This window comes from Haliotis rubra, unplaced genomic scaffold, assembly GCF_003918875.1.
Source record: "Haliotis rubra isolate DU_JTF1 unplaced genomic scaffold, ASM391887v1 Scf360, whole genome shotgun sequence".
Classification (NCBI taxonomy): domain Eukaryota; kingdom Metazoa; phylum Mollusca; class Gastropoda; order Lepetellida; family Haliotidae; genus Haliotis; species Haliotis rubra.
This window is the reverse complement of record NW_025767036.1, coordinates 162,852-183,032: the sequence shown is the minus strand read 5'-3', so window position 1 is coordinate 183,032 and position 20,181 is coordinate 162,852. Positions and strand designations below refer to the sequence as shown.

Sequence of the window (20,181 nt, the reverse complement as noted above, 5' to 3'; positions counted from 1 at the left end):
ACAAATGATATTCTCATCCCATTCCAAGCTACCGCAGAAATTAAAAGAACTGAGGGTTTCTTGACAGAATGTTTTTATTATTTAACACATACATTTCTTTCAGGGACTGATTATGTTAAAATATTGTCGACCTGGTCACCATAACATGGATAAACATTGGTGATATTTCCCAAGGTAATTACTTTAACAGTACGCCGTTTCCGCCAATTACGCGGATATTTCAGGGGAGTCAAATTTACACTACACCGGTAGTTGTCACAACCTGCAGACTCACGCTGTCAAAATGTCGGAGGAAGAAGGGTACCCGGTTCAATGTTATGTCTACGATATATCCAAGGGCATGGCTCGTTCACTATCCCAGGCGTTCATAGGTAAGTCACTCCAAGTATATGGCTGAAACACTGCCTGGCACAGACGGAACGCACCGCTGACATCATGCTGTAATTTTCAATCACAACAGTTCGGTTTTCGATCAGCTGATTCATCGACTTAATTAATTAGATTTACCCGTTGGATGGTGTAACTGACATGATTTGCGTACGGTGTGTAATAGAAAATTTAAGTCTGATACTTTTCTTGTAATCGTGTTTAGTATAGAGTGTTAATTCGATGTTTTATTATTCATAGACATGAATCTATTATTTAAACAGTTTATGATTTATGATAATATTATGATAAGCCAACTATCACTTGTACTAAATTATAATTATTGTGATATATTTTGACCTGTTACTATGCTGTAATGACTATAAGTTCTCCTAAGTCGATTTCCCAACCCAATGAGATACTTCATGAAGTTACATAAATGCCAGGGGTAGACATCTTTGTTCATATCAACCTTAGTAACTCTGCAGATCATTTTGGACTTGTTACTTATGTAAACTGGTATTATTTGGTATGAGAACAACTTGTCCTTGCACATTTTCACTAGTCTCAGACTAACAGACTAATGGCGGCATCTATCCAGACATATATTATATGCTGGTAGCGATGACATAGCAGATAAGATCTTTGATCCTTCTAGAATGTGACAGCTTGTGAGTCAACACATTCACTGGTTAGATCATGCACAACCTAAGTGGGGATAGCTAGACCCATGTTGGAATAATTTATCTCTCAATATTTTCAAACTGCTTCAAATACGTTACCCCTGTGTTAACATCATCTCACTGGAATTTAGTCTGCAGATTTTCCCAAATTCCTACTTCCTGTACACATAGAACTTGAAAATGAACACAAGAATTACACTAGCACACAAAATAAATGCTACTGTTTCATAATTTCCTACCACTTAAAACATCAGCATCCTCAGACAATGAACAATTAAGTCATGTGCACTCTCTCTGTATTGACTGGCTCAGTTGGGTAGTGTGTGTTTCAATCATAGCAAAACAACATGATTTGTGAATTATTTTCAACAGGGAAATTAGAGTATGTCTTCAAGTGTAAACGAAAATGAGTAAATATTATCATATATGCATATGTAATAAGTTAAATAGACCTGGTGTAAATTCTCACTGCAAATAGATCATGATTAAACTCATGTTTATCATATAGTCAGGATTATACAGTGGACTCAGACGGTCGTCACATTTATTTTAATGATTGAGACAGAGCTAGGTCAGTTGATCTTCACCAAAGATGCCTCTCTGAAAAGTAGCGAGTGAACTGGTTCCAGTTTTAGCATTAGAACTTTATAACAAAACATATTTAGTCATTCAGTGTGAAACAATACCCCAAACTATGTTGAACAGTGATACAGGACTTCTTTGAGAGGCATTTACGGCTTGTTTACAGTGTTAGAACCTACACCAAAACATTGCTCTTACTGTAATAAAGAAATTGTTCATCCAGAGCTCCAGATAAGATTTAGCTCATGTGGGTACTGTACCAACTGTATTTTTTTGGAGTGGGTATTATGAATGTTGAGTGGGTATTTCATTTTCCGTTACCCACTGCTTTCAAATATGTGCGTATTTCAGTCACTTTACTCACCTAAGTATTACGTCATTGAGTAAGTTTACTAACCAGGTATGTTCTGCCTTATGTCATACCTAATCAAAACCAACTTAAATATAATGAAAATGATTTCATTAAAAATCACTCATCCTGTACTGACAGTACAACACTTGTCCTATACTAACAGTACAACTTGATAGCAATCGATGTCTTTTTCATTACGCAAGCGATTTTTATAAATATATTCTGTACGCATTTGTTTTAAACATTTTGCATTTCTAACATTTTAAATGCGTATTTGGTACGCAACAATTATTTTTGCAATGGGTAATTGGAAAGTTTTTATGCGTATTTTACCCGGATACGCAGCTTATCTGGGCCTCTGGTTCATCCATATGTTGTTCCTTCCTTAGCGATGTGTGACTTCGATATGAGCTGCACCGTGATACATACAAAAATACATATTTATACACACGTAAGCGATGGGATAAGTGTCCATTAACATGAGCCTCATGATATGCCTGTGTGATATTTTGGGATCTCTGTTGTTTTTTGACAGGGGCTCTGATCAGTTAAAGAGTAACAGAGTGCGTTTTCTCTATTTGCAACCTGCCCTGGTGCATGTTAAAATGGTTGGTGCAGATTACCTTTAGAAACAGTCAAATAAATAATCATACAATTGAGATTTGATAACGGTAATCAACATTGAAATAGAAACATTCATCATTTATCCGGTTCTGTTGAATGTATCTGATACTGAGTACTGATGCTATTTACTGAGTGCTTGTTATGAAAATTGCAAAACAAGTATTTACAAATGTTGTCCTCCCAGCAGTTATAGATGAATCCCTATTACGACAAGGAACCATGTCACATTCAGACCTCATTTCACAAACTGTAACATGATACAGAACTAACACATGGTTGTCATGCATGATAGCGGTAACACGCACAGTGCCACGACACAGCTGTTGATGAAGTTGGTGAGGTTGTGGTTGTACTGCTCTGTGTCACTCTGTGTGAGATATGAAATATGCCATAGAAAACAATGTTAGACACAATATATGCATATGGCCAAACCCATGGGTATTTTCTAAAGAAATACATCAAGGAATCCTTAAATGTTCATTCTTAATAATAATAATAGTGCATATTTACTTTTATACCTCACCTACAGCGTGGGCATCTGTAGACTTGCATAAGCCTTTAAAGTAATATTTGATAGTTTAAAGGATAATTTCTAAAAAATATAAATAAAAAGAATACATTGTCTCTCTAACATACTGGGCTTGCATTCAGTAGAGCCTTGGAGCAAGTCTAGGGCATCTGTATTGTAAATTGATTCTGTTCTACATTAAATGACATTGAATTGAGGCAAAAATGGGGTTCAAAGTCACATTCAAGACTATTGAACCTGAACTGTTTGAGAAGTTGAGAGTACTAGGAATGACAAGTGTTTATGGATGATCTACTTCTTTATTGTACAATGGCGATGTTTCGGTATAGATGCTTATACCATTTTAATATCACCATTGTACAATAAAAAAGTTGATCATCCATAAACACTTGTCATTCCTAATATTGAACTTGTATATTAGAGAGGTGTGTATGTATGTATGCATGCGTGCATGTGTAAACTAATGCTGCATTTATGCTGCTAGCTTATTGAGAAACCCTGCCCCAGTTTAACATGTATGCACCACTCACACTAGTGTTGGGAATTGGTTAAAATGTCATAATTGATGATTGGTCCATTACAACCCATTGATCATTTAAAATAATTAGTTTGTGTCATATATACAATGTTCCTGTTATGTCTATTAATGCACAAAAAACAGGTAGTTCTTTGGGGTTTTTTTTGTTGCAAATTGCACAAAGTGCAAAGTGCAAATTCAATGAAGACTTGTAACGAGCCTGTTGTGATTATGAAATGTAAATTTAATAACACAGACAAAACCAACCCTGTGAATACATTGTTAATGCAAACAAGTGTTCCAAAATTGTTTGTGGTCGATTGTGAGAAAACATGATCGATTGCTTGGTCGTTTAGACACTGCAACCAATCTTCGATTATATCAGTTAATCGGACCACCACTAACTCGCACATATTATAGTGACTGCAAGTAGACCTTTCCTTTTCCTATGCCGCTTACCAGGCATGGAAACAACAAATATCATATTTTAACGATTTTAGGGTGACAGCTGAAGATGGAACCACTGGGCAGCCGCTCTATCCACGATACCACTAAGTGGTCCACAGTATATAGTGAAATATGAGTTCACACTTGACGCTAATGTACAGACGCGATGAACACTGTTGTTGGTCAAAATACATGTGTTTCATTACTGTCATCATTATGTTTATCATAGCTGTATTATATATAGCATTAATCCTTGGCTGCAAACTAGGGGGAGCTGAAATTAATGAAAACTGTATGCCTCGGTGATGAAAATGAGGGTTGATTTCACTTTGGTGATATTATTTACATGGTAACTATCGATATTAATATATCATGTGTTTGCCATTACATACATATGATTGCAAGACTACAAACTGTAGCATAACCTAACATAACTTAACACAACAACACAACACAACATAACATAATGTTAAAGTAACAATTTATACTAAACATGTTAAACATAGTTCAGTTTTAAAACCTAAGGTCAGTTGATATCATCATGGGCTATTTTTATATTCTAGCTGAGAAATATTTCAACCTCTCATTTTTTGGACGTGTTATCATATTCATGATAATTTGTGTTGTATGGATAGGTGAGGTGAGGTGAAATTGGGTTTTATGTCGTTCTTGAGAATATTTCGCTCATATGACAACGTGCATGCATGTGTATGTGTATGCGCGGCTGCTTGTACTAGCCCAGACTTAAGCTGGTTTTATAGTGCTAGCCCACTGAGATGCCATGCCGCAGTGAAGCATGAATACCCCACTCAGATACATTATACTGACTCCGAGCCGACCAGTCCTTGTTGTACCCATTAATGCCGAGTGCCAGACAGGGACCAACAAGTACCATATTTTCATGTCATTTTGGTATGACGCGATCAGGGATCGAACCCGCGACCTTCAGCTCTCCGGGTGGACGCTCTAACCACTACACCACGGAGGCGGTCTGTTGTATGGATAATGTATGGAGCCACCCTCATTCAGTGTATTGTGATCCTAGAAGATCTAGGTTAGGATTGGTCTTCAGCAACCCATGTTTGTCGTAAGAAGTGATCCCATTTCTGGTGTCACCTGCCGTGATATTGCTGGAATATTGCTAAAAGCTGAGTAAAACTAAACTCACTCACTCACTCAGCTTCATAATTGATTATATTTAGAGAATACATTTTTTAAGGAACTTTTGCTTTTGTCTTTTCAGGAAAACAAATAGATGGAGTATGGCACACCGGTATAGTTGTGTATGGACAAGAATACTTCTTCGGTGGAACTAGTGGTATAGAATCGTGTCCCCCGGTAAGTAGTCAGTGCTGATATGTAAGCCAGCCACAGACAGTGTGTGAGAAACAAGTGACACTTCCTGTACATGCTGGATGCTACATGTGTTTATCCTGCTGATAATTCACATGATAGTTTTCCTGATGACAGTCTACCAACATGTCGAAATGTTTTGATTGCTTCTGCCAGAACTTTTCAGTTGATCATTTATCTGTTCAAGGAATGCTTTACTATGACGTCAGTCTTAGAAGTGAGATAAAGCTTGAGATTTACAGCTTTAACAAATGCTCTTTTGTAATTTACATAGACTTGTAATGTTGAATTATATTGAAATACAGTCGAACCCCGTATATCCGGAAACCCTGCCGGCCGGATGATTTGTAGGTGAAATGAAACTTACCTTCAGTAATTGTACTCGCTTAGCCATGAGCCTATGCTTCCGGACACGGATGGAGAATTTTCAAACCATTCCCATAGATTTCCATTGAAAAATGATCCTGTTATCCGGATGGAAAGATCTGTGTGCATGTTCATATGTCAGTACCGTTTACCACACGACTAAGTGTATTCATTGTTAATCTCTCTGCAGGCGTTTGATATGAATTGATCGAGTACCTATCAAAACCCTAAGGGATGCATGCCACTTCAGTTGTTAATTAGGATTTGGCAGGTGTGAGAACATCTCATCAGTAACGAAAACACATGTTAATTAGGATTAGCATTAACCACATTGTAATTGTATTTTATAAAAACGTGAAGTGAGTGTGAAGTGTATCACCAACTGCTATAAACACGTTGACATAATTCCGATCCCAGCTGAGTCCGAGGACTAAGATGACGAATAAATGCATAAATACATAAATACATTTTCAATAAACATCGTCAATAAGTTATGTTTGTTTGATCCAGTTAACCGGATGCCTCACTATCTGGACGATTTCCGAGTGTAACTAATATGCCCGGATAAACGGGGTTCGAGTGTATATATAATATATATAGTGCCAAGACCCTGACCGTGACAATTTATCTTGACGCTAGTTTTTCCCATTACAAGTAAAACCTGTCTATATCCAGAGTTGTTATTTCAAACATTGGAAGTCAGCTGATGTTGCTATGAATACCTGTCAGGCTTGCAGACTGGGACTCCATGTCAGATCCCCAGTATATTCACAAGCATCAGTTAAATTTGGACTGGGTTCTGTATGACTTGCCTGATAGTGTGTCATCATTCTGGTCATCATTGACCACTGACATGCTGTACTGTACAGGCAACTGTGATACAGTTGGGCTGTTGCTGGTTGTGGTGTAGAACACTTTAACTCTTTTATGATGTTTTTGAGTTTCTTTTAGGGAGGGACTATACTTGGACGTCCAGATTCCATTGTTGACTTAGGAATGACTCAGATACCTCGAGAAATGTTCATGGACTACCTCAGTGAACTGGCTACAAGCTCATTCAGGTGAGTCTGTCTTAGTGTCCTGGCAACAAGCTCATACAGGTGAGTCTGTCTTAGTGTCCTGGCAACAAGCTCATACAGGTGAGTCTGTCTTAGTGTCCTGGCAACATGCTCATACAGGTGAGTCTGTAGTGAACGTCAGTGAGCTCATACAGGTGAGTCTGTCTTAGCATCCTGGCAACAAGCTCATACAGGTGATTCTGTCTTAGTGAACTAGCAAAAAGCTAAGTCAGGTGGGTCTGCCTTAGTGAACTGGCAAAAAGCTAATTCAGGTGAATACGTTTAAGGTCAATCAAAGAATTGAGTATTATGGGGAGTGTGTGTGATTCCGACAAGCCCTGCAGTTGTTTTTGGATTTGTATTCCTTTAGCGTTTAGTGTGCCAGGATCCAATGATTACAGATATGCATCTTGGTTTGTTGGCACCATTTCCTTCATGCTCATGTATTTCATTATGGTGGAAGATTGTTGTCCCGAACCACCTCAGTCTGTCCGTCACTCTGCGAGCAAGCTAAAATACCCATCAAACTGGCAATAACCTTATCTACCCACTCACTAGATCAAAGTGCCATTTTTGATGATATATCACTTGTTTGATAACAGTGTTAGTACATACACCAAATAGCTACACTCATTGTAATAGAGTTGTGTATGCATACAGTTATCTCCCTTGTTAGAGTTATCTCCCTTGTCCATTGTTTCAGTCCCACCAAGTATCACCTGTTGGAACACAACTGCAACAACTTCAGTGCTGAAGTGGCCCAGTTCCTGACAGGGAGGAATGTCCCCGCCTATATCACCAACCTCCCTGCTGAGGTGCTCAGCACGTCAGTACTTTCTGTCTTCAGCATTATTGATATCACTTAGATGTAACTGAAATTCATGTGTGTAATAAGTTTTACTTCAATGTATACTTGGAAATATCAATATATATCCTCTGTATTATACAAAATATGAATATTTATCATTTATGTGAAAAAAAAACAGCTTTGAAAATCGTATTCTTGTACAGCATAGACTTTCAGCAACAGAAAATCTCGGTAATGACAGGAGTGAGTGAGGGTGTGAGTTTAGTTTTATGCCGTACTCATCAATATTCCACCTACAGTAGAATACTTTTATAATGAACACGGATATAACGAACTGACGGCTATAGCAAACTGTTTTAAAAGTCCCGAATAAACCTTATATTATCATATAAAAAAGTGAATAGCAAACTGCGGATATAACGACTAATTTCAGTGGTCCCTTAGAGTTCGTTATAAAGGTATTTTACTGTTTATGGCGGCGGTCTGGAAATAATCGAGTCTGGACTAGACAATCCAGTGATCAACAGCATGAGCAACGATCACAGGACCAATAAGCCACAAATTCACATGCATATTCCTTCTAATAATTACACCTTCATTTGTACAAGCAGTTTTAACATGGCCTCCATGTTAGCCATAATTAAAGTAAAGAAAAGTAACCTCTGAGGACAAGTAACTGTAAACAGTAGCAGTACATGAGATGTTATTGTTCTAGTCTAAATAGCAGTTGATGAATAAAACCTGGAAAAGTCCAATGTCACACTGAATGTTTTGAAAGTAAAAGCATCAGAATGTGATGGTGTATGAACAAAACAGTATCTTGGTTAAGTCACTGCTAGCTAAATCAAATGCTACACGTTTTAGACATATAAGAACATGATGAGTGAGTGAGTGAGTGACTTTAGTTTTACACCTCACTTAGCAATATTCCAGCTATATGGCGGCGGTCTGTAAATAATCAAGTCTGGACCAGACAGTCCAGTGATGAACAGCCTGAACATCAATCTGCACAATTGGGAACCGATGACATGTGTCAACCAAGCCAGCGAGCCTGACCACCCGATCCCGTTAGTCACTTCTTAAGACAAGCATGGGTTACTGAAGGTTCATTCTAACCCAGACCTTCACGGGTCAAGAACATGATGAACCCACATTAAGAGGTATAGTGCTGATAATCCAAATGTCATAATCAGGACCTATCTTGGATTCAAACCTAATACAAGCAGATGCTGGCATGGCTAAACCAGCTGTGCCCCCTGAAGTAGAAAGACTATATGGGTCTAACTCAGTCAGGGTGACCATGAAAATGCAGATTGTTTAGTTCCACCTTCAAAACCTGTTTTATGCAATGGTGTCAATGGACCATAAGCATTTTACTGATTACTACCAATTGTTTTGTATTTTTCAATAAGAAATAGACACAGTTACAATAGATGTGAAATTGCATAACGATGTATGTCATTTCTTATGGTGAATTTGCACCTCTTTGATGTAAAATAGGCATAAAATGTTCAAAAACAGATCGGAAATGCTCTAACTGAATTAAAAAACTTGAAAAGCTTCATAAACAATAGGTCACACTTTTCATTGCCTAATAGTCTGAGAATTGTTCTATTATTTGCAGACCATTTGGTGCTATGATCAAACCCTTGATAGATTCCATGAGTGTCCAGCCAGACGGAGGTCACCCCCTCTTCCCCACAGAGCCGACGACCCAGAACACTGCCTCCGGAGCCATGAACACGCTTGGAACAGGAACATCCACCAGAACACGACAGAGAAGTGGCAACAAAGACTCACCCTCTGCTTCAAAATCCGACAAGCTGGAAATGACAGATCCTGTCATGTACAAACCCACTGTGAGTACATAGAGCTCTGTACTGTTTGTACAGTTAGTTTCAGGAGGGGGTATATATAGGAACGGTTGAAACTAATTGGTTAATTGATGGTCAATGAATAATTTAATCTCAGTCTTTATAATTATTTACATTGTTGTATCTTCTGCTGTTCATGTTTTCATTTTTCTATTATACTATTCTGATGGTATACTTTGGTTCAAGCCATTTCGTTTACATACCAATTTTGTTTAACACAGCACCCATACAACATATAACAGATTCTACCATGACTTCAGTAAACACTGGATTGTGATTGGTTAATTAAAGTCATTCAGAGGTATATAATCATGTTATACAGGTCTCTGATTTTCCGTGCGCAATCATACATGATTTACGGTAATGCACTTTTTTTGTCTGCCCACCAACATGGCGGACAACAAACACCCTACCGATGCATCGATAAATTACGGTGATTTTGCTGTCGGAAATTACACATATGTCTTTAAAGATGGATTTAGCGATGACGGGCTCGACTCACTACTTGCGTAAATCACAGCAATAGGTGTTTATACATACAAAAGTACTTCTAAAGCATGGAAACAAATATTCAGTCGAACAAGATCAAACATCGTCTGCTTTCCGAATAAAAATTCAGCAAAAACAAATATGTTTATGTTGATTCTATGGTATGTCAGAATAGATCCAGCAATAGACGGCTACATAATTTCGGTGTTAAATTTATTATCAGCTTTCGTAAACGATATCGCCACTGATCTTGATCCGGGAACGGAGGATGCATTAACATCAAACGCCGAAGAAAAAAATCCGTCCACATAAATAAACAGTTGGGTTATCAATTCAAACAAATGATATTTTGAAATTTGTACTGTTTCAAATTTAGCGGTAGTAAAACACTATTACAGAATCTACAAACCGTTCTGTTTAGCCCAACATATATTTTTTCTAAAAGTATAACATCGTTGAAAAAGTTATTTAGCTTAGTCATGTTCCCTCTTATCAATTGCACTGCTTGATCTAAAGTAGTCTATTGAAGTATAATTAATTACCTTACCGTGTTTATGCCAGAGGTACACCCTCATGTCCTGATCCATCCTTTCGGAAATATCACCACAAATCTGGCTCTTTGTCAACAGACTCGCAAACATGCCAGCGAATCCGATTCAGTTTGAATTCACTAAACTTTGAAGCCACTTGGTCACAAAACACTTTCCAAAATGTAGAAAATAATATCCGTGAGAATCGAATTTGAGCACAAAGTACACACATGAGTGTATAAGAGTCACCACACAGCTGTCGACGCAGACGAGGTGCGGAAATCGCCAAGTTGACAGGGCGCAAAAATTCAACAGTATCTAAATTCAGTACAACACGGACTTCTCGCTACAGCAAAAGCCTCTACTCTTAACTTTTGAACCAGTACCAGTAATTAGATACCAAAGATTATCTCAGTCATACAATCAGGTTAACCTCGCGCAAACTGTCAGAGGCTCTCCTGTCGCATCTTTCCAAATTTGCACGTAAATGTAAACAATGACTTCCGAGAAAAGGTCAAAGCCATGAGGTTGCTGCTGGTGGGGAAAGGGTCAACGGTGGAATTTTCAAATGTGAACCAAGCTTTTTAAACTTATTTGATATATGTTTTCCAACTTATCAGTTAATGATTGGTGATTGATGCATTGAAAAAAAACAACGTGATTTGTTAATACTGAATCTGGAGTTTGTTAGTCATTGACGGTTTGCCACCAATCACCCCGTTTCGGGCGATGCCACTTGAGATTGGAATGCGAGGCCGCTTCACGTATTGACTCGTAACCAAAGAAAGAGCATTGTCATGGTAGAATGGAGATAAACCTATTGTGTTAGAAAATCAGAGGTATATAACGAATTATAATAGCTCTAATTGTTCATTTAAAACCCTCACGCCACGCTGCTCGGTTTTAAATGAAATTTAGAGCTATTATAATTTCGTTATATACCTCTGATTTTCCTACACAGTAGGTTTATCTCCTAAATATTCTTCACATACGATACATATGATATCTGTAAATATGTAACTATTCAAGTCTGGACCAGACAATCCCGTGGTGGACATTATGAGCAGTGATCTTCTCAAGTGTGATGTCAGGGTTTGAAATACCCCATATATTAGGGTGCCATGGCAGGGTAAATATTGAAATGGCACGGATAAAAATGTTCTCGGTGCCCTTATGGCACGCCTAATTATTTTTGAGACATAACTCACCTTTAGTCATTTAATCCCCAAACAAAACACTAAGCAAATAACAAACATGCAAAAACATTTATTGACTTTTACGCCCAGGAAATCACTGGAATTATGATGGATGATATAGAGAAATCTGGTTGTTGTTTTTCTCATTTAGAGTGTTGGGGGTACTAATAGTTCAGTTGGAAATTGTGTATGTAAGATATGTTGAACAAGATAACCTCTCACACAATTCTTAGCTATTAAAGGTGTTGGGAAAGCAGAACAAATGACAGATAAGAAAGCCATCTTAAACAGAAGACATATAAGTGATAACAGAAAACTGGTTATATTTGTTGTTTTCTGACAATAGATTTCAAAAGATCATCATCCTTGCTACAGTCATTTATTCTATCTGGGCACACTTGATTTCTGAAAAGCACACCTAAAATATTTGCCTGGTGCCCTAAGGCACACTTAGAAAAAAGAGTATTTCTATCCCTGGATGTTATGACATGCATCAACCAGATTTAACCACCCAGTTCCTTTGGTCACCCTCATACAATAAGCATGGGTAGCTGAAGACCAATTCTAACCTGGATCTTCATGTCTGTGTCCATACCAACATGATTATCATACCTGTAGTACATGACTAGAATCAAACAATTTTCTAGCACAGGCACAACTATTTACAGACAGCCATAATATGGCTGAAATAATCCTGACTATAGTATAAAACAAAACGACAACTGAACAAAACGTGTACTAAAATCATATAAGTCGAAAGCTTTTATACCTCATTGCATGTTTGTTCCAGAATGTGGTGGAGAGGTGTCGTGGCGAGGAGATTCGGAGGCTGCTGCAGTCCCGGCTGTCGGAACAGGAGTTCCAGGTGTGGGAAGAGATGTTGGAGTACCTGGCTGTCAAACAGAGTCAGTGCTCCTGGTCCCTCGGCAGGAACCACCTGCAGGTGCTTGGTAGGTAGCAAGGCTGGACAATACTTTAACATTCATGTGACCACCTGCAGGTGCTTGGTAGGTAGCAAGGCTGGACAATACTTTAACATTCATGTGACCACCTGCAGGTGCTTGGTAGGTAGCAAGGCTGGACAATACTTTAACATTCATGTGACCACCTGCAGGTGCTTGGTAGGTAGCAAGGCTGGACAATACTTTAACATTCATGTAACCACCTGCAGGTGCTTGGTAGGTAGCAAGGCTGGACAATACTTTAACATTCATGTGACCACCTTCAGGTGCTTGGTAGGTAGCAAGGCTGGACAATACTTTAACATTCATGTGACCACCTGCAGGTGCTTGGTAGGTAGAAAGGCTGGACAGTGCTTTAACATTCATGTGACCACCTTCAGGTGCTTGGTAGGTAGCAAGGCTGGACAATACTTTAACATTCATGTGACCACCTGCAGGTGCTTGGTAGGTAGCAAGGCTGGACAATACTTTAACATTCATGTGACCACCTGCAGGTGCTTGGTAGGTAGCAAGGCTGGACAATACTTTAACATTCATGTGACCACCTTCAGGTGCTTGGTAGGTAGCAAGGCTGGACAATACTTTAACATTCATGTGACCACCTTCAGGTGCTTGGTAGGTAGCAAGGCTGGACAATACTTTAACATTCATTTGATCACCTGCAGGTGCTCGGTAGGTAGCAAGGCTGGACAATGCTTTAACATTCATGTGACCACCTGCAGGTGCTTGGTAGGTAATAAGGCTTGCTTTAACATTCATGTGACCACCTGCAGGTGCTTGGTAGGTAGCAAGGCTGGACAATACTTTAACATTCATGTGACCACCTTCAGGTGCTTGGTAGGTAGCAAGGCTGGACAATGCTTTAACATTCATGTGACCACCTTCAGGTGCTTGGTAGGTATTAAAGGCTGGAGTGGTGCTAACATTCATGTGACCACCTTCAGGTGCTTGGTAGGTAGCAAGGCTGGTCAATGCTAACATTCATGTGACCACCTTCAGGTGCTTGGTAGGTAGCAAGGCTGGACAATACTTTAACATTCATGTGACCACCTGCAGGTGCTTGGTAGGTAGCAAGGCTGGACAATGCTTTAACATTCATGTGACCACCTTCAGGTGCTTGGTAGGTAGCAAGGCTGGTCAATGCTAACATTCATGTGACCACCTTCAGGTGCTTGGTAGGTAGCAAGGCTGGTCAATGCTAACATTCATGTGACCACCTTCAGGTGCTTGGTAGGTAGCAAGGCTGGACGATACTTTAACATTCATGTGACCACCTGCAGGTGCTTGGTAGGTAGCAAGGCTGGACAATACTTTAACATTCATTTGACCACCTGCAGGTGCTTGGTAGGTAGCAAGGCTGGACAATGCTTTAACATTCATGTGACCACCTTCAGGTGCTTGGTAGGTAGCAAGGCTGGACAATGCTTTAACATTCATGTGACCACCTTCAGGTGCTTGGTAGGTAGCAAGGCTGGTCAATGCTAACATTCATGTGACCACCTTCAGGTGCTTGGTAGGTAGCAAGGCTGGTCAATGCTAACATTCATGTGACCACCTTCAGGTGCTTGGTAGGTAGCAAGGCTGGACGATACTTTAACATTCATGTGACCACCTGCAGGTGCTTGGTAGGTAGCAAGGCTGGACAATGCTTTAACATTCATGTGACCACCTGCAGGTGCTTGGTAGGTAGCAAGGCTGGTCAATGCTTTAACATTCATGTGACCACCTTCAGGTGCTTGGTAGGTAGCAAGGCTGGTCAATGCTAACATTCATGTGACCACCTTCAGGTGCTTGGTAGGTAGCAAGGCTGGACAATACTTTAACATTCATGTGACCACCTTCAGGTGCTTGGTAGGTAGCAAGGCTGGACAATGCTTTAACATTCATGTGACCACCTTCAGGTGCTTGGTAGGTAGCAAGGCTGGACAATGCTTTAACATTCATGTGACCACCTTCAGGTGCTTGGTAGGTAGCAAGGCTGGACAATGCTTTAACATTCATGTGACCACCTTCAGGTGCTTGGTAGGTAGCAAGGCTGGACAATTACTTTAACATTCATGTGACCACCTGCAGGTGCTTGGTAGGTAGCAAGGCTGGACAATGCTTTAACATTCATGTGACCACCTTCAGGTGCTTGGTAGGTAGCAAGGCTGGACAGTGCTTTAACATTCATGTGACCACCTTCAGGTGCTTGGTAGGTAGCAAGGCTGGACAGTGCTTTAACATTCATGTGACCACTGCAGGTGCTTGGTAGGTAGCAAGGCTGGACAATGCTTTAACATTCATGTGACCACCTTCAGGTGCTTGGTAGGTAGCAAGGCTGGACAATACTTTAACATTCATGTGACCACTGCAGGTGCTTGGTAGGTAGCAAGGCTGGACAGTACTTTAACATTCATGTGACCAGGTGCAGGTAGATGAGTTTGACAATTCTTTAAATGTTTGCAGGTACTGTTCAAGTATCTGTCATAATATGGCTTTCAGTGGAGCGGGAAATACTGCATTAGTTCAGATGTTTTTTTCCAGTTCAGTTCAAAGCAGCATTACATAAACTCACCTATTTTTCTTAGACTGTGTTCCACTTTGTAATTAGTGTTATGCCATTTATGTGGTGTTTTCACCCTGCTCAGTGTAAAACATGGTAAAGCATGAAATATTACAGAACAATCATCTTTTCGTCTAATTCCAGCCAAAGTTTTATGCAACAGAGAAGTATCGGAGACCCTGAGAGTAAAGATTTGTGAGATGCTACAGCTTCTGGTGGTGCAGCCAGACTTTCTGCAAGTGATTAGCCATGACTCCGCTCATATGATGGGCTACATCCTCAGTCAGTTCAACGACCAGACTATACAGGTGCAGACACACATTGTACACATGGTAAGTGGGCAGACCTTTGGAAGAGAGCAGTACTGTTTTTGTTAGTGACATGAATAAGTGCAACAAATGTTGAAAGAGTCATCAACATGCAAAAAATCAGATTCATTGAATAAACTCTTCACAGTATATCTGAACCAAACTTCTCCATTGAAAGATTAACTGATGATTCAGCTGATTCAACATCTGCATTAGTACGGAAATGTGTTAAGTGATTCCACATTGTCTCTTGTCAGCTGGCCAACATGCAGGCGGTGGAGAATGGCATTGCCACGATGGAGAAGGTACGAGTCCCCAACACTGATGGTCTTAGTGTTCACAAGAAGTCCCAGCAGATCAGCATCTCCTGCCTCACCGACCACCACGACAAGGACCTTCTAGAGGCAGCCTCTGCCCTGGCTCTCAACATCAGTCTCAACGAGGTGAGTTGACCGTCCTACATGGATTTCTGCTTGTTTGTTGTTTAATGCCCTGCTCAGCAATATTCCAGTTACATGGCGGAAGTCTGCCAGTATTTGAATGTGGACAAGTCTAGCGATTGACACTATGATCAACTACCTATACTGTCAAGATATCATGACATGAAGATGCTCGTAGAATGAGTCATCAGCAGCCCATGTTGTTGTAAGAGAAGACTTACAGGATCGAGTGGTCAGGCTCGATACCCATGTCATGGTATTCCAGTTGTGGAAATCGAGGTGCATGATGTCAATCACTGGATTGTCTGGTCCTGACATCGAATATTTGTCGACTGCCAGAACTATTGCAGACACACAAACAAACAAAGCTGACGTGCATTCATCCAAGCCTCTAAGCTTCTCATTGTGCCGTAACATGGTGACACAACTTTGCCATGACCTTTGCGCATCTGATTTGAAGATGACAAGTCAGTCTGATTTGACTTTGATGATTGCGCTTGGTGTAACATTACAGTACAACTGTCTGTAGACTGTTGCATCCCTGAGTGTATTAGTGTAAATTTACCATACAGGAGCCCTGTTCCTGAACCCAGACTGTAGTGTATTGTTGTAAAGTTACCATACAGGTGCCCTGTTCCTGAACCCAGACAGTAGTGTATTAGTGTAAAGTTACCATACAGGTGCCCTGTTCCTGAACCCAGACTGTAGTGTATTAGTGTAAAGTTACCATACAGGAGCCCTGTTCCTGAAGCCAGACTGTAGTGTATTAGTGTAAAGTTACCATACAGGAGCCCTGTTCCTGAACCCAGACTGTAGTGTATTGTTGTAAAGTTACCATACAGGTGCCCTGTTCCTGAACCCAGACTGTAGTGTATTAGTGTAAAGTTACCATACAGGTGCCCTGTTCCTGAACCCAGACAGTAGTGTATTAGTGTAAAGTTACCATACAGGTGCCCTGTTCCTGAACCCAGACTGTAGTGTATTGTTGTAAAGTTACCATACAGGTGCCCTGTTCCTGAACCCAGACTGTAGTGTATTGTTGTAAAGTTACCATACAGGTGCCCTGTTCCTGAACCCAGACAGTAGTGTATTAGTGTAAAGTTACCATACAGGAGCCCTGTTCCTGAAGCCAGACTGTAGTGTATTGTTGTAAAGTTACCATACAGGTGCCCTGTTCCTGAACCCAGACAGTAGTGTATTAGTGTAAAGTTACCATACAGGTGCCCTGTTCCTGAACCCAGACTGTAGTGTATTAGTGTAAAGTTACCATACAGGTGCCCTGTTCCTGAACCCAGACTGTAGTGTATTAGTGTAAAGTTACCATACAGGTGCCCTGTTCCCGAACCCAGACTGCAGTGTATTGTAGTGCCACTACACTTTATCTGCTGGTGTTGCAGGTTGAGGATGATACGGAGGTCACAGTGGAAGTTGCCAGTGCAGTACTACAGTGTCTGAATCAGGACATGTCAGAGAATGGAGGTACCATCAGCTGGTAGCATTATAGGGATGGATGGATGGATGGTTGGATGGATGGATGGATGGATGGATGGATGGATGGATGGGTGGATGGATGGTTGGATGGATGGATGGATGGATGATGGGTGGGTGGGTGGATGGATGGATCAATGAAGATAGATAGATAGTATATGTGGAATGATTACATGTACAACATTACGACTATTTTCACTTAAGAAGTGCATGCCTATTGTCCTAGCTTTGTTTACAAATTACAAACCCTTTGCTCATTTAAGCTCTGTAAAAATAGAGCTCACCATGTTAGCTAAAATATGTTTTGGGTCTCAGTACGATACCATTGAAGAAAGTTTCAAGAATGGCAATGGTAATTGTAGTTAAATATTTAAATATTAAAATGTATACACAAATTTCAGTCAAATGATTTCCCTCCAATATCGATTACGTCAGTAGGAAAGTCCCAGCCTGTTTCATCTCCATCACATAAAGAGTTGACTTTCTCCACAAAGAGTTTTGTCTCAAGTTAGATACTGTTACAATAGGATATTGAAGACCAGATGTTGTAATTTAGGTTTTACATCACTAACAATTGTCTTATCTAAGACAGGATTGGGAATAAGCCTCCAGGGTATCACATGTTATCGAAGAATGTCTGTTACTGCTCTATATGTATTTTAGTCATAGTAGTTGCCTTTCATTTCCAGCTCTCTATGCCCTGTCAAGCCTTGTGAGATTTATGCAAATTAATCCAGAGGTGAGTTTCAGTTTAATTTGAGGCAAGATTGTTTTGATTTGATTTTTTTTCACACAAATTCTTGTATACACAATATTAAGACTAACATCTATCAGTAATGTTATTGGCTAGTTATCTGTATATTATTTGTCTAAGGACACTAACAGATTCATCATCAGCATTCTCTTATCATAAGACTTGAATCACCTAGATTTGCCAGAGCAAATGATCATGGATTTGAATCCAAGATTTGTCCTGATTAACACTTTCTTGGGTTGTCAGCATCACAGCAAAGTTTGAGGGTTTTCAGAATTTACTTGTAACTCAGGGTTTCTACCCACATTAAGCTGACCCACTGATCAAACTGAAGTATAGATCAGGGTAGCAGTAAACCAAACTCACTCACTAGTGTTATCATTATTTTGTTGATGTTGTTTCCAGGTAAAGGATCTTGTCGTCGTAATGAGTCCAGACTGGTCAGCATTGTCCAAGCTGTCCGAAAGAGCCAAACAGCTGTGTGACAAGATCAAAAAGGCCATCTCATGAAACCAGTGGACGTTAGTCACCAGTGAACAGACGAGGGCTGAAGAGTAGTCTCCCCTTGTACCAGCATGGAGCACTTCACAGATTTAGTTTACTTGAAGACAGTTGCATGACCTGTTGATTCCTCTTCAGCCCTCTCTCCATAATCTACAAACATATGTTTACATGTATGACAATGTGAGGTTTGAGTTTAGCGTTGGAGCAGTTAGAGTTGCCTCAGCTACACATTGTACTTGTTGAAGATAAATGGTTGACATTGTGTGATTAGTCCATTCTGACGTAGGGACTCTGCTTTACCATGACTTCTCCCTCCAGTAATACACAACCATTCTAAACCAGAGCCTCCCCCTCCAATATGTTGGATATAGCTAGCACCTTAGTGAGCTGGTCACAGGTCCGGGTTTGAATCCCAGATCCTTGGTCGGTCTACACAACACCTGTGCTCATAGGTTCTGTGTCATTGCTAAATGCCTGTGACCAATGACACATTTAGCTGAAATACTATTGAGAGGTGTCAGACATTTTGTCAAACAGTGTTCGACACATGTCAACACTTGTCTGCTGGTCTGTGTCTAGCATATTTTATTGAGGACCAGGACCCCGTTTCTCAAAGCGATCACAGCGCTACGATAGTCGTAAGTCAATGTTAAAGTATGGGAGTTACGATCATCTTAGCGCTACGATCGTTTTGTGGAACGGGCCCTGGTAATTTAATAAGTATTGGTCCAGTGGTCTAGTGTTTCTTTTGGGGTGAACAAAGTAATTCACATTGGTATGTCTTTTAATATCAGTGATATAAGTCAAATCTAAACTCGAAGGAAAATGATGATGTGGACTGCAGTTCTCAGAGTGGCTTCCTTCTTGGCTGGTTTCTCATACTGATTATGCAATGAATTAAATACCTGTTAAAACCATTTTTGGACGGGACCATTGTGTCTAGCAGTGATCCAGTAGGCTTGAACCAAGGACGACCTTGGTCAGTGTCAAACACTGTGAAAAGGAACATGTGTCTTGTGTTCATTCTGCAGTCACTGTGATCCAAAAACATTGTAGGTGACACTTGGGTAGCATCGCAATTAAAGGGCTCAACACTGTCAGGTCAAACATGTTTGACCAACAACAGTTTGGAGTAGAATCTCTGAGTAATGACACTGTTGAGTCAAAAGTATATCAAACCATGGTGATCAGTCAAATCGATTGCAAACAATACAGGCCATTTTAGCTGTGTATGACCGATCATGCTGTTTAATTACATTCATGTTTTCAAACACGCTGTCTAACTGCACATGCACAGTTCTATCTGAATATGCATGCAGGACGAACAACACTTCCTATCCGAATAGTACTGACGGTTGACGTACTTGTGTTACGAATATCGATGAACAGCACATGTAAAAATGTGT

The 20,181-nt window shown here is 40.0% G+C and overlaps 1 protein-coding gene across 1 annotated transcript; it reads left to right on the top strand.

Moving 5' to 3' along the window:
* The first annotated feature begins 236 nt into the window (after window positions 1-236).
* Window positions 237-19,037, top strand: LOC124285496. The gene is made up of 11 exons (XM_046721738.1): window positions 237-371; window positions 5,344-5,438; window positions 6,771-6,880; window positions 7,581-7,703; window positions 9,310-9,544; window positions 12,565-12,724; window positions 15,426-15,613; window positions 15,847-16,032; window positions 17,427-17,508; window positions 18,207-18,256; window positions 18,677-19,037. Exons 1-11 carry the CDS (start codon window positions 284-286, stop codon window positions 18,779-18,781), a joined length of 1,422 nt encoding a protein of 473 aa, XP_046577694.1. The 5' UTR covers window positions 237-283; the 3' UTR covers window positions 18,782-19,037.
* Window positions 19,038-20,181: the final 1,144 nt, after the last annotated feature.